We start from the raw sequence: 25,157 nt of genomic DNA on the forward strand, positions 1-25,157 counted from the left end.
CAGATCCTCGGTGCCATCGGGTAAAGCTAAAACCGGAGCATGCGTCAACTTGTCCTTTAATTCAAGGAAAGCCTCCTACTGCTTAGAACCCCACACAAACTTAACATTCTTCTTAGTCAACTTGGTTAACGACGAAGCGATTTTTGAGAAGTCGGGAATGAAGCGGCGGTAATACCCCGCCAATCCCAGAAAACTATGAATTTCAGACGCAGACTTAGGAGATTCCCATTCGTTCACGGCTTCCACCTTTGCAGGGTCGACCAGAATACCGCTCGAGTTAATGACATAACCCAAGAATTGAACCTCGCGTAGCCAAAAAGAACACTTAGAAAATTTCGCGTACAATTTATTCTTTCGCAAAGCTTCCAAAACTTCCGTGAGATGTCCAGTGTGATCGGACTCACTTTTGGAATACACAAGAATGTCATCGATGAACACAATAACAGAACGATCAAGCATCGGCCTACACACCCGGTTCATAAGATCCATGAACGCAGCCGGTGCATTAGTCAAACCGAAAGACATCACGAGAAATTCATAATGCCCATAACGAGTGCGGAAGGCAGTCTTAGGGATATCTTCCTCACGAATTTTCAACTGGTGATACCCGGACCTAAGGTCGATATTTGAAAACCAACTAGCTCCATGGAGCTGATCAAATAAGTCGTCGATCCTTGGTAGAGGGTATCGATTTTTCACAGTCAGTTTATTCAATTCACGGTAGTCAATGCACATCCGCATACTACCGTTTTTCTTTTTGACGAACAAGACTGGGGCACCCCAAGGTGAGATGCTCGGTCGAATGAAGCCCTTGTCAAGCAAGTCTTCCAGTTGAGTCATAAGTTCTTTCATTTCATTTGGTGCTAGACGGTAAGGGGCTCGAGCAACAGGTTTTTCACCTGGAACACGGTCTATTTGGAACTCGACTTCGCGATCCGGCGGCATATCTGACAAATCATCAGGAAAAACATCCGGGAAATCCCGAACAATAGGAACCTCACCGACAGTAGCATCCTCGGTTTTCACGTTTATAGCATACGCCAGATACGCTCCGCACCCCCGTTGCATCAATTTTCTCGCCTTAAGCATGGATCTGATAGGTGGAGTTGCACTATTCCGATCACCGAAGACCGTAATTTGGGTCCCATCCGGGGCCCTTAGACGTACAAGTTTCTGACCACAAATGATTTGAGCATCAACACTCACGAGCCAGTCCATCCCAAGCACCACATCGAAATAGCCAAGCGGCTTCAAGTACAGTCGCATCGGAAATCTATACCCAGACAACTCGATGGTACAACCCTGAATAGCCCTAGACACGGATACAGACTTTCCTATGGCGACCTCAACATCAAACATGTCAACCACGCGCTCAGGTAATTTATTCAACAAGGAACAGAAATTGGTAGACACAAAACTTCTACCGGCACCCGAATCAAATAAAACGGTTGCATGTATTTCATCAAGTAAATAGGTACCTGGTAGAATATTACACTACTTACTTAGCTACTTGAACACACAAACATTTCCAAAGGAAAAGAAATTCGAAATGGTAAATTATAATGACGTATTGGGAAAAGTACCCGAAACAACGTACGCATCATCTTTTGCCTCTTTCTTGGTGATATTGAAGGCCCTCGCCCTGACCTTTGGCTTTTCTTCCAATTTCCCCCTCGAGTAAGTTCCCGGGTCGCCCCCCCCCCAGTCTTGATAGTAGGGCAGTTTGATGCCAAGTGGCCAGCTCCCTTACAGCGGAAACAAGTCAACGTCGGACACTCGAAATGGGGGTGTCCAACCTTATCACAACGAAAACAGGAACTAGACCCATGCTTACATTTCCCTCTGTGCCGTTTCCCGCACTTCTTGCACTTTACAAAAGCCACATCCATCTTAAAATCCGAATTCTCAATCTTAACCCTCTTCTCGGCCGAATTAAAGTTGTTTCCCATGGGCCGTTTACTGTACGAATTGGGATTCCACGTCCTCCTAGTCTCGGTTGGCGGTAACTTCTCCCTCTGATCGTATAATGTGCCGGCTAGGGTAACCACTGAATGAAACGAGTTCATGTTGGTGGTCATCACACCTCTTCGAATATCCGTCGGAAGACCCTTCACATACTTGTTAATCCTCTTGGCTTCAGGAGTAACCAAATCGGGACATAAGCGAGCCATCTTATTAAACTTCGTGGTGTACTCCCGATGCGTCATACTGCCAGCCTCCAAGGTCAAGAAATCTTGTTCAATCTTATCCAATTCGCGTGGAGGACAAAACTGATCAGGAACCAACTTCTTCAACTCAACCCAAGTCATCCTCCTAATAGAACGATTGCTCATAGCCTGTACCAGATTATCCCACCAACATAGCGCTTCAGAACGAAGCGAGGCAATCGCAAAGGTCACCATGTCATCCCCCTTACACTTACTAACCCTCAATATGGCCTCCATTTCTCTCACCCACTGATGTGTTTCCAACGCACCCTTAGTACCGTCGAAGGGAGGAGGGTCACACTTATTAAAATCTCCATACGAACAGCCTCGGGTAGATGCACTAAAGGTGCGGACCTCGTCTTCATCGCCACTCGGCACAAACACCTCTTCCTCCCTGGCTGGCATCTCCTTACTCATCCCTTCCTTATCCGAACTCTTACTCAGCAGTGATTTCTCCATGGCCTTGACAGCCTCAGTAACGATTTCGGGAATGGCGCTATGGAGAACCTGGTAAACCTCATCCGCGATAGCCGTGCGCATAGTAGGATCTAGGGCAGGGTTACCCTCTTCCACAAGGACAGGGGTTTCTTCCGGTTGTGGGGCTGGATCACCTCTCTCGGCCTCGGCACGTGGCTTACGACCACGACCACGAACACTACCACGAACACAGGGACGTCCTCTCTTAGTTGCACGATTAATAACCATGTCTTATCCCTACAAATACAGAATCGTAACACGGTCAAATGACTTTAACGCTAACGCCATGAGAGTTAGCCATATCCTATCCATACAAAGACAGAACCCTAACATAGTCAGACACAAGTAGTATTTAGAACATGGAAGGTAAAGGTAAACTGCTAATAACGTTGATCAAGTGTTATTAGTCGTTTACTTCACCGGCCCGTCCTAAGCACCCCCTGCTCTTAACCATATTAACATCCCATCTAACACTTAAACAATTAATCATATTCTGGAAACTTTAAAATTCAAGGAATGACTAAACAATTAAAGTTACCTCTTGGCGTGCAGCTACTCGCGGTTGGCATACTAGTCTTTTCCCTTACAGTTCGAGTCCAAGCGTTCGGGGATGCTCGGATCCCTCGAACCATGGCTCTGATACCAACTTGTAAGACCCCGACTCCCGGTGGTCCCACAGTTGGTACTCATACACGATATTTACAAAAATACTTAAACTTAAACAGCTCGATCCATTAAAATAATAATTCAAAGTATAGGTTCAGCGAAAAATTATTAAAACAAATTCCCAAAATAAAATTGAAATGTATTTAATAAAACATTAAAATAGAATGTTTAATTTTATTGAAACTTCCGACTAAGTATGCCTTCAACAGACCGAGTAGTCTCGAGCACGTCCAAGCGGTAAGCATCATCCTCTTAACCTGAAACTCACACTAACATGTACACAAAGTCAGCTTAAGCTTAGTGACTTCAAGTTTAAATAAATAACATATTTAATAATAATAGATTTTAATTCCTCAGAAGCCACAGTATGCTACGGTGGCTACCGTAAGCTACGGTAGCCCCATCAGAAACACCATATCGACAATAATAACAGATAATCATTCTTATATATAAACATCTCAATACATGCTTTCCTATATATAAAAATATATACATATATATATAACATTCAGGGCCGAGAAAACGTACAACCCCAACACGTAACATTCCATCAACGCGTGCAAACACGAAGTATGCATACGTAACATCCGTAATCGATAACGACTACATCATTCGCCAATTATTGGCCATTCAATAATATATATATACACTTCCATACATCATTCAATGTTATCATTTGAAGGCCCATCATATATAAATAAGCCTATGCAAGGTAATTTAAATGGTTCTTCAAGCAAAATCGCTTAAGTGTACATGCTAGCCCAAAAACTAAAAAAAGAGTAAAAAGGGGCGTCATGAAACTCACCTGACACAAGGCACAAATTCACTACGAGCTAGAGGTCCCCTAAATATCCCCACAACTCAAACGCCTGTCGGTTTATAAACAATCATTACTAACGACACCGAAAGGACTCGTTTATCCTACGGGACGTGCTATCACGGCTCGAGTACCTAAGGCCTCGACCTCATCAATCTCATTCATAACAGCTCCCGGGTCTTAATTATACCCACACGACTCTTAGATACTCCCGGGAACAAAGAATTCCCAATTTGCCCCCCCGGAAGCACTATGTGATACTAACACGCGCGTTTAAGAGTTGGTTAGGCTATTAATATCCAACTCAGCCCCATGTGGACCCAATATGATGAATTCACAGTCAACAAGTCCACACGATGCTACACGAGTCAAATGGGTCGGTAACTCGCAAGTACAAAGCACCAACTATTCAATAAACGCGAATTCACGTTGTAACGACCCGTTTGAGTAACCGACAACCAATTCAGTCCCATCACCTTTAAAATCAATTTCCTATAGTCCATTAATCATACCGAGACTATAACATTTGAATTGGTTGTTAGTTCCCTCAAATAACGCGCTAGACATCACAATTCACAAACTAGTCAACCGAATATTAGTTTTCAATCTACAACTAGTTGACCAATCAAACAAACATCAACAGACATAATCTTAAAGTATGTTATACTAGACATACCTAGGAAGATTATGGAGTGAAAACCTCAATCACCTCAGTTCCGAAACTGCTCAAACGGGCAGCCACCCGGTAAGACTAAAACAAGCAGTTTATGATCAATACGTGAGTCATAAAGATGGATTATGGTGTAATAGACCAGGGGAAATACAGAACTTACCTTCAATAGAAGTCTTATGCCCACCCCCTGGGTGTAAACAAGATGATTGCAGGTGTGAGTTACATCTTTGCTGGCCGTTCAATTTAAGAAAGAAAAAGAATGAGTGAAGCATGGGGGAACATGATGAGTGGATGAGTTGTTGTCATGGGGGAGTTGTTCTTTTTGCTGAATGGTCGATTAGGTAGGGAAGAAAGGATGGAGAGCAGGTGAAGACAAGGGCATGTGGAGTGGTTGGATGATTCAACCATACTTATTCATATCTAAAATCCAATTTTATACAATAGCCCCTCCAAATCAAAGAACATGGCAACTTGAGAGGAAAATTAAATGATTTAGCGAACTGGGATAACGAGAAGGAAATTAACGGGTGTTACAAGTCTACCCCCTTACAATGGGATTCGTCCCTGAATCCCGATGCTACAGGAACAACTACGGATAAAGTTTCATCATCTCATCTTCGGATTCCCAAGTAGCCTCGGAACCCTTACGGTGCTTCCACTGCACCTTAACCTGCCTAACTACTTTATTCCTCAAACGCCTTTCCTGACGGTCAAGTATAGCGACAGGCGCTTCAACGTAGTTTAACTTACTATCAAGCTCGATATCATCAAGAGGCACACGGGCCTCCTCATCAGTTAAACATTTCCTCAAATGAGACACGTGGAAAGTAGGATGAATCTTCTCGAGTTTGTCGGGTAAATCCAGTTTATACGCTACCTCACCAACTCGTGACAAAATACGGAACGGACCAATGAACCTCGGACTGAGTTTCCCCCTTTTACGAAAACGAATAATACCCTTCCAAGGAGAAACTTTCAACATAACACAGTCACCAACCTCGAAGTCAATAGGTCTCCGCCTTTTGTCCGCATAAGACTTTTGACGATCCTGAGCGGCCTTCATAAAAGCCTTTATCTTATCGAGTTTTTCAGTCGTGGCCTCAACCACTTCCAAACTACCCAACTGTTCTGACCAATGGAGCCCCAACAGACCGGAGTCCTACACCTACGCCCATACAACATCTCAAACGGTGGCATTCCAATCATAGCGTGATAACTGTTATTATACGAGAACTCGACTAATGGTAAGTGACGATCCCAACTATCACCAAAATCGATAACACAAGCCCGCAACATATCTTCCAGAGTTTGAATGGTCCTCTCGGATTGACCATCCGTCTGCGGGTGATAAGCGGTACTAATAAGAAGTTTAGTACCCATCTCCTCATGGAATTTCTTCCAAAATCGGGAGGTAAAATGCGTATCCCTATCCGAAACAATAGATACGGGCACTCCGTGCCTAGAAACGATCTCATGAATGAATACATCGGCCAGCTGCTCAAAATTAAAAGTTTCTCTAATTGGCAAGAAGTGAGCGCTCTTAGTCAATCTATCCACGATTACCCAAATTGTGTCATAACTACCCTTAGGAGTACGAGGCAACTTAGTCACAAAGTCCATCGTAAGATGCTCCCACTTCCACTCAGGTATTTTTAGGGGTTGTAGCTTCCCGAAAGGCTTCTGGTGTTCAGCCTTAACTTGCAGACACGTCAAACACTTACTCACGTACTGAGCCACCTCATACTTCATCGCTGGCCACCAGAAATTCTTCTTCAGGTCTTGGTACATCTTGGTCGCGCCCGGATAAATGGAATAGCGCGACTTATGTGCTTCATCCAATATCTGGCTCCTGAATCCTCCATGCTTGGGTACCCATAAACGACCGTCCTTATACTTCACCCCGTCACCGACGTTTTCTAAAAATTTCTCCTGACCCCAAATACGTTCTGACATAATCCATTCCACCTGTAAGGCCTCGTTCTGAATGTTGGTTATCTGTTTTAAAATATCGGGTCTGAGGATAAGCTGGTAAGACACACGAATAGGATTCGGTCCCTTCTTCTGGCTCAACGCGTCGTCTACCACTTTCGCCTTGCCGGGGTGATACATAATCTCTACATCATTGTCCTTAATCAATTCTAACCACCGACGCTGACGCATATTCAGTTCCTTTTGTTCGAAGAAATACTTTAAGCTCTTATGATCGGTATAGATAATACAACGAACACCATACAAATAATGTCTCCATAACTTGAGCGCGAACACAACCGCCGCCAGTTCCAAATCGTGAGTAGGATAATTCGCCTCATGAGGCTTTAACTGCCGAGAGGCATAAGCTATGACTCGACCCCGTTGCATCAGAACACATCCAAGCCCCTGATAAGAGGCGTCAGAGTAAACAACCAGATCCTCGGTGCCATCGGGTAAAGCTAAAACCGGAGCATGCGTCAACTTGTCCTTTAATTCAAGGAAAGCCTCCTACTGCTTAGAACCCCACACAAACTTAACATTCTTCTTAGTCAACTTGGTTAACGACGAAGCGATTTTTGAGAAGTCGGGAATGAAGCGGCGGTAATACCCCGCCAATCCCAGAAAACTATGAATTTCAGACGCAGACTTAGGAGATTCCCATTCGTTCACGGCTTCCACCTTTGCAGGGTCGACCAGAATACCGCTCGAGTTAATGACATAACCCAAGAATTGAACCTCGCGTAGCCAAAAAGAACACTTAGAAAATTTCGCGTACAATTTATTCTTTCGCAAAGCTTCCAAAACTTCCGTGAGATGTCCAGTGTGATCGGACTCACTTTTGGAATACACAAGAATGTCATCGATGAACACAATAACAGAACGATCAAGCATCGGCCTACACACCCGGTTCATAAGATCCATGAACGCAGCCGGTGCATTAGTCAAACCGAAAGACATCACGAGAAATTCATAATGCCCATAACGAGTGCGGAAGGCAGTCTTAGGGATATCTTCCTCACGAATTTTCAACTGGTGATACCCGGACCTAAGGTCGATATTTGAAAACCAACTAGCTCCATGGAGCTGATCAAATAAGTCGTCGATCCTTGGTAGAGGGTATCGATTTTTCACAGTCAGTTTATTCAATTCACGGTAGTCAATGCACATCCGCATACTACCGTTTTTCTTTTTGACGAACAAGACTGGGGCACCCCAAGGTGAGATGCTCGGTCGAATGAAGCCCTTGTCAAGCAAGTCTTCCAGTTGAGTCATAAGTTCTTTCATTTCATTTGGTGCTAGACGGTAAGGGGCTCGAGCAACAGGTTTTTCACCTGGAACACGGTCTATTTGGAACTCGACTTCGCGATCCGGCGGCATATCTGACAAATCATCAGGAAAAACATCCGGGAAATCCCGAACAATAGGAACCTCACCGACAGTAGCATCCTCGGTTTTCACGTTTATAGCATACGCCAGATACGCTCCGCACCCCCGTTGCATCAATTTTCTCGCCTTAAGCATGGATCTGATAGGTGGAGTTGCACTATTCCGATCACCGAAGACCGTAATTTGGGTCCCATCCGGGGCCCTTAGACGTACAAGTTTCTGACCACAAATGATTTGAGCATCAACACTCACGAGCCAGTCCATCCCAAGCACCACATCGAAATAGCCAAGCGGCTTCAAGTACAGTCGCATCGGAAATCTATACCCAGACAACTCGATGGTACAACCCTGAATAGCCCTAGACACGGATACAGACTTTCCTATGGCGACCTCAACATCAAACATGTCAACCACGCGCTCAGGTAATTTATTCAACAAGGAACAGAAATTGGTAGACACAAAACTTCTACCGGCACCCGAATCAAATAAAACGGTTGCATGTATTTCATCAAGTAAATAGGTACCTGGTAGAATATTACACTACTTACTTAGCTACTTGAACACACAAACATTTCCAAAGGAAAAGAAATTCGAAATGGTAAATTATAATGACGTATTGGGAAAAGTACCCGAAACAACGTACGCATCATCTTTTGCCTCTTTCTTGGTGATATTGAAGGCCCTCGCCCTGACCTTTGGCTTTTCTTCCAATTTCCCCCTCGAGTAAGTTCCCGGTCGCCCCCCCCCCAGTCTTGATAGTAGGGCAGTTTGATGCCAAGTGGCCAGCTCCCTTACAGCGGAAACAAGTCAACGTCGGACACTCGAAATGGGGGTGTCCAACCTTATCACAACGAAAACAGGAACTAGACCCATGCTTACATTTCCCTCTGTGCCGTTTCCCGCACTTCTTGCACTTTACAAAAGCCACATCCATCTTAAAATCCGAATTCTCAATCTTAACCCTCTTCTCGGCCGAATTAAAGTTGTTTCCCATGGGCCGTTTACTGTACGAATTGGGATTCCACGTCCTCCTAGTCTCGGTTGGCGGTAACTTCTCCCTCTGATCGTATAATGTGCCGGCTAGGGTAACCACTGAATGAAACGAGTTCATGTTGGTGGTCATCACACCTCTTCGAATATCCGTCGGAAGACCCTTCACATACTTGTTAATCCTCTTGGCTTCAGGAGTAACCAAATCGGGACATAAGCGAGCCATCTTATTAAACTTCATGGTGTACTCCCGATGCGTCATACTGCCAGCCTCCAAGGTCAAGAAATCTTGTTCAATCTTATCCAATTCGCGTGGAGGACAAAACTGATCAGGAACCAACTTCTTCAACTCAACCCAAGTCATCCTCCTAATAGAACGATTGCTCATAGCCTGTACCAGATTATCCCACCAACATAGCGCTTCAGAACGAAGCGAGGCAATCGCAAAGGTCACCATGTCATCCCCCTTACACTTACTAACCCTCAATATGGCCTCCATTTCTCTCACCCACTGATGTGTTTCCAACGCACCCTTAGTACCGTCGAAGGGAGGAGGGTCACACTTATTAAAATCTCCATACGAACAGCCTCGGGTAGATGCACTAAAGGTGCGGACCTCGTCTTCATCGCCACTCGGCACAAACACCTCTTCCTCCCTGGCTGGCATCTCCTTACTCATCCCTTCCTTATCCGAACTCTTACTCAGCAGTGATTTCTCCATGGCCTTGACAGCCTCAGTAACGATTTCGGGAATGGCGCTATGGAGAACCTGGTAAACCTCATCCGCGATAGCCGTGCGCATAGTAGGATCTAGGGCAGGGTTACCCTCTTCCACAAGGACAGGGGTTTCTTCCGGTTGTGGGGCTGGATCACCTCTCTCGGCCTCGACACGTGGCTTACGACCACGACCACGAACACTACCACGAACACAGGGACGTCCTCTCTTAGTTGCATGATTAATAACCATGTCTTATCCCTACAAATACAGAATTGTAACACGGTCAAAGGACTTTAACGCTAACGCCATGAGAGTTAGCCATATCCTATCCATACAAAGACAGAACCCTAACATAGTCAGACACAAGTAGTATTTAGAACATGGAAGGTAAAGGTAAACTGCTAATAACGTTGATCAAGTGTTATTAGTCGTTTACTTCACCGGCCCGTCCTAAGCACCCCCTGCTCTTAACCATATTAACATCCCATCTAACACTTAAACAATTAATCATATTCTGGAAACTTTAAAATTCAAGGAATGACTAAACAATTAAAGTTACCTCTTGGCGTGCAGCTACTCGCGGTTGGCATACTAGTCTTTTCCCTTACAGTTCGAGTCCAAGCATTCGGGGATGCTCGGATCCCTCGACCCATGGCTCTGATACCAACTTGTAAGACCCCGACTCCCGGTGGTCCCACAGTTGGTACTCATACACGATATTTACAAAAATACTTAAACTTAAACAGCTCGTTCCATTAAAATAATAATTCAAAGTATAGGTTCAGCGAAAAATTATTAAAACAAATTCCCAAAATAAAATTGAAATGTATTTAATAAAACATTAAAATAGAATGTTTAATTTTATTGAAACTTCCGACTAAGTATGCCTTCAACCGACCGAGTAGTCTCGAGCACGTCCAAGCGGTAAGCATCATCCTCTTAACCTGAAACTCACACTAACATGTACACAAAGTCAGCTTAAGCTTAGTGACTTCAAGTTTAAATAAATAACATATTTAATAATAATAGATTTTAATTCCTCAGAAGCCACAGTATGCTACGGTGGCTACCGTAAGCTACGGTAGCCCCTGCAGAAACACCATATCGACAATAATAACAGATAATCATTCTTATATATAAACATCTCAATACATGCTTTCCTATATATAAAAATATATACATATATATATAACATTCAGGGCCGAGAAAACGTACAACCCCAACACGTAACATTCCATCAACGCGTGCAAACACGAAGTATGCATACGTAACATCCGTAATCGATAACGACTACATCATTCGCCAATTATTGGCCATTCAATAATATATATATACACTTCCATACATCATTCAATGTTATCATTTGAAGGCCCATCATATATAAATAAGCCTATGCAAGGTAATTTAAATGGTTCTTCAAGCAAAATCGCTTAAGTGTACATGCTAGCCCAAAAACTAAAAAAAGAGTAAAAAGGGGCGTCATGAAACTCACCTGACACAAGGCACGAATTCACTACGAGCTAGAGGTCCCCTAAATATCCCCACAACTCAAACGCCTGTCGGTTTATAAACAATCATTACTAACGACACCGAAAGGACTCGTTTATCCTACTGGACGTGCTATCACGGCTCGAGTACCTAAGGCCTCGACCTCATCAATCTCATTCATAACAGCTCCCGGGTCTTAATTATACCCACACGACTCTTAGATACTCCCGGGAACAAAGAATTCCCAATTTGCCCCCCGGAAGCACTATGTGATACTAACACGCGCGTTTAAGAGTTGGTTAGGCTATTAATATCCAACTCAGCCCCATGTGGACCCAATATGATGAATTCACAGTCAACAAGTCCACACGATGCTACACGAGTCAAATGGGTCGGTAACTCGCAAGTACAAAGCACCAACTATTCAATAAACGCGAATTCACGTTGTAACGACCCGTTTGAGTAACCGACAACCAATTCAGTCCCATCACCTTTAAAATCAATTTCCTATAGTCCATTAATCATACCGAGACTATAACATTTGAATTGGTTGTTAGTTCCCTCAAATAACGCGCTAGACATCACAATTCACAAACTAGTCAACCGAATATTAGTTTTCAATCTACAACTAGTTGACCAATCAAACAAACATCAACAGACATAATCTTAAAGTATGTTATACTAGACATACCTAGGAAGATTATGGAGTGAAAACCTCAATCACCTCAGTTCCGAAACTGCTCAAACGGGCAGCCACCCGGTAAGACTAAAACAAGCAGTTTATGATCAATACGTGAGTCATAAAGATGGATTATGGTGTAATAGACCAGGGGAAATACAGAACTTACCTTCAATAGAAGTCTTATGCCCACCCCCTGGGTGTAAACAAGATGATTGCAGGTGTGAGTTACATCTTTGCTGGCCGTTCAATTTAAGAAAGAAAAAGAATGAGTGAAGCATGGGGGAACATGATGAGTGGATGAGTTGTTGTCATGGGGGAGTTGTTCTTTTTGCTGAATGGTCGATTAGGTAGGGAAGAAAGGATGGAGAGCAGGTGAAGACAAGGGCATGTGGAGTGGTTGGATGATTCAACCAGAATTATTCATATCTAAAATTCAATTTTATACAATAGCCCCTCCAAATCAAAGAACATGGCAACTTGAGAGGAAAATTAAATGATTTAGCGAACTGGGATAACGAGAAGGAAATTAACGGGTGTTACAGAAATGATCGGAACAAAGATTATGACACATACAAAGTATGTAGTATATGAATTTATATTTTGCTAACCCGTAAAAAAAAGGTTTTGTTAGACGTATTAATGCAGGGAATGCAATATAACAAAGTTATGGATGTTGTGGTACTTATTTACAAGAAGACGCATTACAAGTCACTTATTTACAAGATGAGAAAGTCTTACATGAAGATAGTACATCATTCCATCAAATAAGGAAGTGTACACTACAAGATCAAGTGGTGAATTATCAACTCCAAAGTCTTAGATAAACTTTCGAAGAAGATCGAAACCCGTCACTTAAAGGATGTATAAATGAGGGGGAGTATTATACGCGTTGCACTCTTTTTCCCTTAGCTATGGTTTTATCCCACTGGGTTTTCCAAGCAAGGTTTTTAATGAGGCAACATCACTAAGTGTATTTCATTATGTGAATAGTCAAGGGGGAGTGTTATGAATACACAATAAGTAGTGACTCTCCACATTCAAAACTTTTACTTTTCATTATGTTTGTAATAATGTTATAGCCCTATAAATAATGGCTCTTGTTATTGTATTAGATAGACTTATCAATGAATAAGAACTTTTCTCCTTTATCTACTTCTCACTTTATCTCTATACTATGATTACATACATATTCTATGTAACTAATAGGTTGTTGTTTTACAACACTAATGATGTTTTGTCTTCTTTGGATTACACATTCTTTCTTTATGAAGTGAAAAACGTGGCAACTACACTTTTGCCATATCACAAATTATCACAAATCACAAATTTTATCCGTTATGTTTATACCAAATTTTATAAAAAGTGTGAAAATATTTTGAATTTTGTTATATAAAAATGAAAATGTTTTTTATGTGAAAACGACAACTATGCACTCATGTACCCTACACATTATCCAACTTAACGAGAAAAATTAACCGGGCAAAGGGCAGAACATTTAACATTTAGTCTGGGGTTTTGGATCGGCTAACGAAATGAATGACAAAATTTTGTAACTTCATACTCTTTTTCCAATAAGATCGCCGTACAAATCCTAGAATACATGATTGGATGGTTTTTGGTTTGCCGGTGGTGTGTCATTTGGTATTATTCACTAGGTGTAGGGTTTTGGATCGGCTTATGAATCACATATTCGGGCCGGAAACAATATAAGTGATTAGTTTTTTTTTTGACTTTTAAAACTGATGTTGATAAACAAGCTAGGGTTAATTTCTTAAGTAATATGAGATAATGAGAAGCAATTATCGACAAGGATCTTTGGTCTATTATTTTGTAGGAAACAAGTTGTCCTTTTTTTAGACCGGCAACAAGTTGTCCTTTAGACCTCATGTGTCAAATTGGACTAACACCAATTTTAAGCCATAATTAAGTCCTTGTAATCAAGCTTATGAATCAGTACCAGTAAGCATCCAAGTGGAGTTTAAAAATGTACACTTGATATCGGATGGAATCTTTACCTATCAAGGGGTCATGGATATATAATATTGAGTATAGTTACGTAAATGTAATTAAAAGAATCTTCTAAATTAATACATAACATAATTTAATTGGTAATGGTTTGATAGTTTCCCTTGAACCATGTCGTCTATAAATATAAAATAACAAAAAAAACTATAAGGTGGTAGACCAGTGATGCTTGCCTTCGAGATTTTAAAATCCTCTCACAACACTAGATATTTATGAACTATTTATTATTATTATTATTATTTATTTTTTGGCTAATGATTCGATGTTTAACTTCTTCCTGATGGATGCCTTTTGATATGTTTCTAGTGCATGGGAATCGAAACGGGATTCTCATCCTTAGACACGTACCCGTGAAATTTGCCGGTAAATATTACTGTAATATTTAAGAAAATTTATCATATTTTCCCTGAAAGCATGTATTAAACATGAGTTGTGTGGAGAAGTAGGGTGTCTACTAATACAAGATTGGAGCTATAAATCAATTGAACTCGACGACTAATCGATCAGTGTGAGTGTGCTGATGGCAATACTCTAATATCCGATCAACAGATCGACAATCTTATCTTAATTCGATGACGATAATCAAGAAACATATTCTATATATAACCATTTCCACATGGTTAACAGTGAAGCTTCAATCCACGTCTTCACATGAGCCGGTCAGGTGGGGCCAAGTTGATGAAATCAACTTGTGAGAATCAAATTTCACACAAATTAACTATCTTTTTGTTGAAATTGAATCTTGTTAGGTGATAATTAACAATGTTGTTGTCTAGGGCCAACACACAATTTCATTAATCAATTTGTGTAGTAACTATAGCGGTTCATATCTTGGAAGGTTAAGATAAGGTAGTAGATTAGTGATGCTTGCCTTCGAGGTTTTAAAATCCTCTCATAACTTAAGATATTTATGAACTATTATAACGATTATTTTAGGTAACGGTGAATACATGTATTAATCAGTAATCACTAATCAATACCCAATACACTATAATAGTGTTACCCATTTGGGTGACTACATAATTGATAATTGACACAAATATTACATTCATAGATGAAAGCTCTTTTGAGCTTTCATGGAACACATCCCAAAATTGTTTATTCATTGCTACTTTAGAGAAGCACAAAAAGAAGATAACTCTTCCACAGGCACCTTCACAACATCCTTACGAAGACCCAAGTCTTTATCCTCTCTCTTCGAGAATGATCTTGGAATCGCGGTTGCATATCGAATAACACTTTCCCACAAGTCGTTATTTTTCTTATCCTTGCTTGTTGGATGAACCATATTCGCTTGACTACTCCTCCCTTGATACCCTTTATCAGTGCTCCATAGACCAGTTTTACAATAAAGCGCAAAATCTTCACAATTATTATTCATCAAATCATACTTTCCATACCCATTTTCATGCAAATAAGTAGCCCTATGGATAACTTCTTCGGATGGATCAGATTCCGCCATGGTGCATGTTCCCCCAACGGCTTTTGCTAGAAGAAATACGCGACTTACTTGATATTCATATCGGCATAATGATCCCTTTTTAAGGAAGCAATCTATGCAAGACAATCTTACTCCACTTTCTGCCACTTTCTCCAACCTACAAAATGAAGTCGAACAGTGTGTTTTTTCACCGTCACCGCCACTTGTTGAGAAACCTCTAAAGGGTGCTAACAGACCAGTACCCCCGGCCTTCTTTTTCGGGTTCACAAAATGAATAATTTTGCCTTCCCCAATGAAGATGCCTGCACATATATATTTCTAACTAGTTATTTAATTGCCAGATTAATGTGTAATTAAACATAAACATTTAGTAGTTAAAAAGGGAACTAACCATGGTGAGTGTATGCCGATTTCCTCCAACTATATATATGGTCTCCTTCCTTGAGCTCAGATCTTTCGATTTTCTGGGATAGTAGACTCATTTGTGTCAATTAAAATGCTCTCAAGGATGTATGCTTGTATTTGTATATGTGTTACTATGTGTGTATATATATACTTGTAAATTATATGGAGGAAAAAGAAATGAAAGGGCCTTTCCAAAGTGGTCAAGTAATATATAATAGTTTGCTTGACTTTTGAATGTTCAGCCTATTGTTTATACGTCAACTCATATTTTGTTTGTGGACTGAGTAGGATAGACGGAGTCAAAAAACAGCTTTCTAAAAACAGTGAATCGCTTTAAATATTCAGGCCATTATGTGTCAAGTGGGTTAATTCTCATTCAAAATATTATTCTGAATCGGATGAGAACTTTCTTAAAAGGAAAATTAAAATAGAAAGATGTGAACACATGTACGAGGTGATTGAAACTGCATAGAGACTGATTATACTAGAATCCAGAAAATAATGACTGACTTCCAAAATCTTAGTACGAGATCCAACCACTTTGGAGCCATAAGCTCAAAGCTTTCCTTCATACTTGTTTGACTAAAGCTCAAAACACATGGGTTAATAACTCTATCAATCAAAAAAAAAACTCATACGAATGATATATATAAATAGATTTGTATTTCAAAGTTTCAACACAGAACAATAAATATGTTCATGTTTAACCCTAAAGACACTTGAATTGGTATTAGAAGCAGTATGATTGTTTTGTGAAGCATCACTTCAGTATGATAATAACCGTCGCAGCGTTGATAACTAGTTCACACCGTAACTCGATCCCAAACATTTTATAGAGACATGGGTTTGGACTTTTGTCATAACCACGCCCAAAACAAAAGTTTTAAACCGTTTCTAATATAAAATCGGACCCAACTAAACAAATGATGGAGAGCAGGTGAAGACAAGGGCATGTGGAGTGGTTGGATGATTCAACCAGAATTATTCATATCTAAAATTCAATTTTATACAATAGCCCCTCCAAATCAAAGAACATGGCAACTTGAGAGGAAAATTAAATGATTTAGCGAGCTGGGATAACGAGAAGGAAATTAACGGGTGTTACAGAAATGATCGGAACAAAGATTATGACACATACAAAGTATGTAGTATATGAATTTATATTTTGCTAACCCGTAAAAAAAAGGTTTTGTTAGACGTATTAATGCAGGGAATGCAATATAACAAAGTTATGGATGTTGTGGTACTTATTTACAAGAAGACGCATTACAAGTCACTTATTTACAAGATGAGAAAGTCTTACATGAAGATAGTACATCATTCCATCAAATAAGGAAGTGTACACTACAAGATCAAGTGGTGAATTATCAACTCCAAACTCTTAGATAAACTTTCGAAGAAGATCGAAACCCGTCACTTAAAGGATGTATAAATGAGGGGGAGTATTATACGCGTTGCACTCTTTTTCCCTTAGCTATGGTTTTATCCCACTGGGTTTTCCAAGCAAGGTTTTTAATGAGGCAACATCACTAAGTGTATTTCATTATGTGAATAGTCAAGGGGGAGTGTTATGAATACACAATAAGTAGTGACTCTCCACATTCAAAACTTTTACTTTTCATTATGTTTGTAATAATGTTATAGCCCTATAAATAATGGCTCTTGTTATTGTATTAGATAGACTTATCAATGAATAAGAACTTTTCTCCTTTATCTACTTCTCACTTTATCTCTATACTATGATTACATACATATTCTATGTAACTAATAGGTTGTTGTTTTACAACACTAATGATGTTTTGTCTTCTTTGGATTACACATTCTTTCTTTATGAAGTGAAAAACGTGGCAACTACACTTTTGCCATATCACAAATTATCACAAATCACAAATTTTATCCGTTATGTTTATACCAAATTTTATAAAAAGTGTGAAAATATTTTGAATTTTGTTATATAAAAATGAAAATGTTTTTTATGTGAAAACGACAACTATGCACTCATGTACCCTACACATTATCCAACTTAACGAGAAAAATTAACCGGGCAAAGGGCAGAACATTTAACATTTAGTCTGGGGTTTTGGATCGGCTAACGAAATGAATGACAAAATTTTGTAACTTCATACTCTTTTTCCAATAAGATCGCCGTACAAATCCTAGAATACACGATTGGATGGTTTTTGGTTTGCTGGTGGTGTGTCATTATTATTCACTAGGTGTAGGGTTTTGGATCGGCTTATGAATCACATATTCGGGCCGGAAACAATATAAGTGATTAGTTTTTTTTTTTGACTTTTAAAACTGATGTTGATAAACAAGCTAGGGTTAATTTCTTAAGTAATATGAGATAATGAGAAGCAATTATCGACAAGGATCTTTGGTCTATTATTTTGTAGGAAACAAGTTGTCCTTTTTTTAGACCGGCAACAAGTTGTCCTTTAGACCTCATGTGTCAGATTGGACTAACACCAATTTTAAGCCATAATTAAGTCCTTGTAATCAAGCTTATGAATCAGTACCAGTAAGCATCCAAGTGGAGTTTAAAAATGTACACTTGATATCGGATGGAATCTTTACCTATCAAGGGGTCATGGATATATAATATTGAGTATAGTTACGTAAATGTAATTAAAAGAATCTTCTAAATTAATACATAACATAATTTAATTGGTAATGGTTTGATAGTTTCCCTTGAACCATGTCGTCTATAAATATAAAATAACAAAAAAAACTATAAGGTGGTAGACCAGTGATGCTTGCCTTCGAGATTTTAAAATCCTCTCATAACACTAGATATTTATGAACTATTTATTATTATTATTATTATTTATTTTTTGGCTAATGATTCGATGTTTAACTTCTTCCTGATGGATGCCTTTTGATATGTTTCTAGTGCATGGGAATCGAAGCGGGATTCTCATCCTTAGACACGTACCCGTGAAATTTGCCGGTAAATATTACTGTAATATTTAAGAAAATTTATCATATTTTCCCTGAAAGTATGTATTAAACATGAGTTGTGTGGAGAAGTAGGGTGTCTACTAATACAAGATTGGAGCTATAAATCAATTGAACTCGACGACTAATCGATCAGTGTGAGTGTGCTGATGGCAATACTCTAATATCCGATCAACAGATCGACAATCTTATCTTAATTCGATGACGATAATCAAGAAACATATTCTATATATAACCATTTCCACATGGTTAACAGTGAAGCTTCAATCCACGTCTTCACATGAGCCGGTCAGGTGGGGCCAAGTTGATGAAATCAACTTGTGAGAATCAAATTTCACACAAATTAACTATCTTTTTGTTGAAATTGAATCTTGTTAGGTGATAATTAACAATGTTGTTGTCTAGGGCCAACACACAATTTCATTAATCAATTTGTGTAGTAACTATAGCGGTTCATATCTTGGAAGGTTAAGATAAGGTAGTAGATTAGTGATGCTTGCCTTCGAGGTTTTAAAATCCTCTCATAACTTAAGATATTTATGAACTATTATAACGATTATTTTAGGTAACGGTGAATACATGTATTAATCAGTAATCACTAATCAATACCCAATACACTATAATAGTGTTACCCATTTGGGTGACTACATAATTGATAATTGACACAAATATTACATTCATAGATGAAAGCTCTTTTGAGCTTTCATGGAACACATCCCAAAATTGTTTATTCATTGCTACTTTAGAGAAGCACAAAAAGAAGATAACTCTTCCACAGGCACCTTCACAACATCCTTACGAAGACCCAAGTCTTTATCCTCTCTCTTCGAGAATGATCTTGGAATCGCGGTTGCATATCGAATAACACTTTCCCGCAAGTCGTTATTTTTCTTATCCTTGCTTGTTGGATGAACCATATTCGCTTGACTACTCCTCCCTTGATACCCTTTATCAGTGCTCCATATACCAGTTTTACAATAAAGCGCAAAATCTTCACAATTATTATTCATCAAATCATACTTTCCATACCCATTTTCATGCAAATAAGTAGCCCTATGGATAACTTCTTCGGATGGATCAGATTCCGCCATGGTGCATGTTCCCCCAACGGCTTTTGCTAGAAGAAATACGCGACTTACTTGATATTCATATCGGCATAATGATCCCTTTTTAAGGAAGCAATCTATGCAAGACAATCTTACTCCACTTTCTGCCACTTTCTCCAACCTACAAAATGAAGTCGAACAGTGTGTTTTTTCACCGTCACCGCCACTTGTTGAGAAACCTCTAAAGGGTGCTAACAGACCAGTACCCCCGGCCTTCTTTTTCGGGTTCACAAAATGAATAATTTTGCCTTCCCCAATGAAGATGCCTGCACATATATATTTCTAACTAGTTATTTAATTGCCAGATTAATGTGTAATTAAACATAAACATTTAGTAGTTAAAAAGGGAACTAACCATGGTGAGTGTATGCCGATTTCCTCCAACTATATATATGGTCTCCTTCCTTGAGCTCAGATCTTTCGATTTTCTGGGATAGTAGACTCATTTGTGTCAATTAAAATGCTCTCAAGGATGTATGCTTGTATTTGTATATGTGTTACTATGTGTGTATATATATACTTGTAAATTATATGGAGGAAAAAGAAATGAAAGGGCCTTTCCAAAGTGGTCAAGTAATATATAATAGTTTGCTTGACTTTTGAATGTTCAGCCTATTGTTTATACGTCAACTCATATTTTGTTTGTGGACTGAGTAGGATAGACGGAGTCAAAAAACAGCTTTCTAAAAACAGTGAATCGCTTTAAATATTCAGGCCATTATGTGTCAAGTGGGTTAATTCTCATTCAAAATATTATTCTGAATCGGATGAGAACTTTCTTAAAAGGAAAATTAAAATAGAAAGATGTGAACACATGTACGAGGTGATTGAAACTGCATAGAGACTGATTATACTAGAATCCAGAAAATAATGACTGACTTCCAAAATCTTAGTACGAGATCCAACCACTTTGGAGCCATAAGCTCAAAGCTTTCCTTCATACTTGTTTGACTAAAGCTTAAAACACTTGGGTTAATAACTCTATCAATCAAAAAAAAAACTCATACGAATGATATATATAAATAGATTTGTATTTCAAAGTTTCAACACAGAACAATAAATATGTTCATGTTTAACCCTAAAGACACTTGAATTGGTATTAGAAGCAGTATGATTGTTTTGTGAAGCATCACTTCAGTATGATAATAACCGTCGCAGCGTTGATAACTAGTTCACACCGTAACTCGATCCCAAACATTTTAACGAGACATGGGTTTGGACTTTTGTCATAACCACGCCCAAAACAAAAGTTTTAAACCGTTACTAATATAAAATCGGACCCAACTAAACAAATAAACATAAACAATATGATTTGAATGGGCCCAAAAAATAAATGGACTAAAAACTAATAAATTTGTCGAAATATGATTCAAATTATTATTCAGGAGTGTTACTTAATTATCTTTTAAGTATTTAGTTTTTAAATAAGGGTTGTTGGGCCTGTTTGTTATGTTGGCCGAGTCTTTTGCTTAGAGCCGTTCAAGTTATCTTTTGTTTTTCCTATTTATTGAGACTTAGTGCTCTCAAGTTGTTATTCACTCTTGAAATAATAAAAACCCTAAGAATTTGGTTGCAATCTTGTTCTGCAATTGTTCATATGCCAACATTAGTGGTATGAGAGCAAGGTTAAGTATGTGTTCAAATTCTTTAGATAAATCTAATTCCCGTCAAACCCTAATTCCATGGCTGATCATACGAAACCTACCATCCCTATTCCAGTGTTCAAAGGCACAGGTTATGAACATTGGAGCATCCGAATCAAGATGATTCTAAGATCATCTCTGGACCTGGTGGAGTCCGGTGTTGATGATAAAGAAAATAATAGTCCGAAGAAGGATGCTTATGCTATGGCTATCATTCAACAAGACATGCATGAGCAACTCTTCTCACAAATTGCTGTTGCAAAGAGTGCCAAGGAAACGTGGGATATCCTAAAAATGAAATTTCAAAGTGATTCCCAGGTGCAATCCATCAAGCTTCAAGGCTGACGCAAGGATTTTGATAATCTTTGCATGAATGAACATGAGTCCGTTGGCCGGAGAGTATTTTTCACGTGTTATGGAGATTTTCAGTCTAAGAAGGTCGTTCGGTGAAGACATCACAGATCAATCCATAGTGGAGAAGGTGTTACGGAGTCTTACTTCCAGATTTGATTATGTTGTGCCTTCAATTGAAGTGTCTCACAACCTAGCAACTCTATCTCATGTCAAGCTAATGAGGTCTCTACAGTCTCATGAAAAAAGAATTAATAGAAGGACGACTGTGAAACAACAAAAAAATGAACAAGAATTACTAGTGATGCTTGAGAAGACTCACTTAGGGTCTCAATCCATTAGTGGATCAATAGGGCGAGGCCGCGGATTCTTCAGAGGAAGAGGATGTAGCGGAAGCTTTGAGAAAAAACAAGGTTACCCAGTGTACCATATGCAACAAATTTGGGCACTTCAGAAAAGATTGTTGGTATAATGAAGAACAACAAGTTAATGTTGCAACCGATGATGAAGAAGTAAGACAATATGAAGGAGGAGCTGAGGCTGTTCATGGCACTTATTCCTGAACCTCAAATGTCATAATTGATGATTAACTCCTCACAACCTCGTAACAAACCTCGTATCTAGTTTTAAGACTCTAGTTGCTCTAATCACATGACTGGAATTAACGAGTTTTGTTAAGATGAATGAAAACTTTAAGTTAATTGTTCATCTTGGTGATAAGAATGAGATTCAGATAGAAGGAAAATGGACGTTAAGGTTGAATTGGAAAATGGAAGTTACAAACTTCTGGACAATGTTTACTTTGTTCCCAAGCTTGAGTTTAATTTGCTCAGTGTGGGCCAACTAATGAGAAAGGGCTATTCATTGTTATTTGATGATGACAAATGTGTTATCACATATAAAGGATCAAAGATGGTTCTCATGACGGTTCCGGTTGCCAGAAACAATATGTTTCTGGTTGATGCATCGAAACCAAAAGTAAATCAGAAAGAATGAGCTGAAAGTCAAAAGTCTACACATAAAAGATGAATCAACAACAAGACTTCGGCATTCAAGGTACGGTCACTACAACACATTCGGTTTAAAACTATTGCATGACAAAGGGATGGTACTAGGCCTGCCAAGTATCAAACCTTTGGAATCATGTGATCACTATGTTTTTTAGGAAAGCAATCTTATGAGCCATTTACATCTAAATCATGGAGAGCCACACAAAAGTTGGAACTCATTCACATGAATCTGTGTGGCCCCATGTAAGTGGTTGGCTTGGGTGGTAACTTGTATTACTTCCTTCGTATTGATGACCTAACACGTATGTGTTGGGTCTACTTTGTTACTAATAAATTTGATGCTTTCAGCAAGTTCAAATCATTCAAGGCCCTTGTTGAAAATCAAAGTAATCATTCTATCAAAGTTGTTAGACCCGATAGAGGTGGTGAGTTCACTTCTAAGGAGTTTGATAAGTTTTGTTATTCACATGGCATAAAAAGAGAACTCACACATCCTTATGCACCACAACACAATGGTATGTGGAATGCAAAAATCGGACCATAATGAATAATGGACTGACTAGAAGCATGCTAAAACATAAAATGATGCCTAATTATTTCTGGGCAGAAGTTGTGGCTATGCCTGTCTATTTAATCAACATTTCCCCTACAAAAGCCTTGGCCGATAAGACTCCTTGGGGTGCATGGAATAGTGCCGAACCATCGGTTAGGCACTAGAGAGTATTTGGCTGTTGTGCACATTGGCTAATACCCTCAAAAAAACCAGAAGAAATTGGATAACCGATCTAAAAAATGCATCTTTATTGGCTAGCCGTCTCAATCAAATGGTTATCGGCTATATAATCCCACGAATCAAAATTCTAAACCAGTAGAGGCATGGTTTTTCACGAAGACACAAAATGGGATTTTGGTCACGGTCATGATGGTAGTATGTATGACATCAACTATATTGACTCGTTTACTTTGGAACCTATACTTGAAAATACAAATGATCCTATCACTCCACAACCTTCGATAAATACTGACCACTCTCAATCATCACACAATACCAATAACTCACCTTTGCCTTCACAACAATCCACATCCACACAAACCAACTCCAACAACTCTGATCGAACCAATAATTTCCAGACTACAAACCCAACCATACCGTACCTTCGCAATCAAACCTCTCATATACCCAGAATTATTGATCTTAATGATGTCTATGACCGTGCACCAGAATTGATGAAGCTACGCATGCTGATTTTTTGAGCTATCAATTTGCTCTTACCAAAACCGATTCTGCCACTTATAAAGAAGCATTAGTCAAGAAAGAGTGGCAACTTTCTATGAAAGAAGAACTTCAGTCCATTGAAAAGAATCACACATGGGAACTTGTCACTCTACCTCAAGGCCGAAATCTTGTGGGACTTAAATGGTTGTACAAAACTAAGATAGGGCCAAGAGGAGAAGTGGTTAAGTACAAGGCCAGGCTCGTTGCAAAGGGTTACTTTCAACAACATGGTATTGATTATCTAGAAACCTTTGCACCCATTGCAAGGTTTAAAACTATACGGGTTGTGATTTCTGTGACTGCTCAAATGGGTTGGCTTATACAGTAATTAGATGTTAGGTCAACATTTCTCAATGGTATAATCTAGAAGAGGAGATATATGTTTAGAAACCAGAAGGTTTTGAAGTTGTTGGTCAAGAAAAGAAGGTATATACGTTGAATAAGGCCTATGGTTTAAAGCAGGCTCCAAGGGAATGGTACTCAAAGATTGATGGGTACTTTGTCAAGAACGAGTATAATCGAAGTCACAATGAACCTACACTTTGTGTAAAAAACAATGGGAGTAACCAGCTGATGTACGTATGCTTATATGTTGATGATATTATATGTACAAGTCAAAATGCAAAGCTCATCAATGAGTTCAAGGAGGGAGTGAAGAAAGCTTTTGAAATGACGGGTTTGGGTTTGTTAAAATATTTCTTGGGCTTAGAGGTTACTCAATATAAGCAAGGAATATTTTTTTGTCAAGAAAAGTATGCCAAGAACTTATTATCCAAATTTAAAATATGTGGTGGCAAAGTTGACGATACTCCTGTGAACTCGAGTGAGAAGTTAATGGTTGTTGACTTGGCTGATAAAACAAATGAA

The 25,157-nt window shown here is 39.3% G+C and overlaps 4 protein-coding genes across 4 annotated transcripts; all 4 read right to left on the reverse strand.

Moving 5' to 3' along the window:
- Nucleotides 1–1,385: 1,385 nt before the first annotated feature.
- On the reverse strand, nucleotides 1,386–3,397 carry LOC143531307 (uncharacterized). The gene is made up of 2 exons (XM_077026633.1): nucleotides 1,584–3,397; nucleotides 1,386–1,478 (listed from the first exon to the last, which is right to left on the reverse strand). Exons 1-2 carry the CDS (start codon nucleotides 2,910–2,912, stop codon nucleotides 1,386–1,388), a joined length of 1,422 nt encoding a protein of 473 aa, XP_076882748.1. The 5' UTR covers nucleotides 2,913–3,397.
- Nucleotides 1,883–10,860, reverse strand: LOC143531308 (uncharacterized). The gene is made up of 2 exons (XM_077026634.1): nucleotides 8,811–10,860; nucleotides 1,883–2,015 (listed from the first exon to the last, which is right to left on the reverse strand). The coding sequence occupies exon 1, from the start codon at nucleotides 10,152–10,154 to the stop codon at nucleotides 8,844–8,846; it is 1,311 nt and encodes a 436-aa protein (XP_076882749.1). The 5' UTR covers nucleotides 10,155–10,860; the 3' UTR covers nucleotides 1,883–2,015; nucleotides 8,811–8,843.
- Nucleotides 10,861–15,120: 4,260 nt separating this feature from the next.
- Nucleotides 15,121–16,237, reverse strand: LOC143531310 (protein LEAD-SENSITIVE 1-like). Its single transcript, XM_077026635.1, has 2 exons — nucleotides 15,933–16,237; nucleotides 15,121–15,843 (listed from the first exon to the last, which is right to left on the reverse strand). Exons 1-2 carry the CDS (start codon nucleotides 16,021–16,023, stop codon nucleotides 15,209–15,211), a joined length of 726 nt encoding a protein of 241 aa, XP_076882750.1. The 5' UTR covers nucleotides 16,024–16,237; the 3' UTR covers nucleotides 15,121–15,208.
- A 3,316-nt stretch (nucleotides 16,238–19,553) lies between these two features.
- On the reverse strand, nucleotides 19,554–20,670 carry LOC143531275 (protein LEAD-SENSITIVE 1-like). Its single transcript, XM_077026607.1, has 2 exons — nucleotides 20,366–20,670; nucleotides 19,554–20,276 (listed from the first exon to the last, which is right to left on the reverse strand). The coding sequence occupies exons 1-2, from the start codon at nucleotides 20,454–20,456 to the stop codon at nucleotides 19,642–19,644; spliced, it is 726 nt and encodes a 241-aa protein (XP_076882722.1). The 5' UTR covers nucleotides 20,457–20,670; the 3' UTR covers nucleotides 19,554–19,641.
- Between the last annotated feature and the right edge of the window lie 4,487 nt (nucleotides 20,671–25,157).

The sequence above is a fragment of the Bidens hawaiensis genome, unplaced genomic scaffold (genome assembly GCF_021521415.1).
Source record: "Bidens hawaiensis isolate Kalapana, Puna unplaced genomic scaffold, B.hawaiensis_p1.1 tig00009139_1, whole genome shotgun sequence".
Lineage (NCBI taxonomy): Eukaryota > Viridiplantae > Streptophyta > Magnoliopsida > Asterales > Asteraceae > Bidens > Bidens hawaiensis.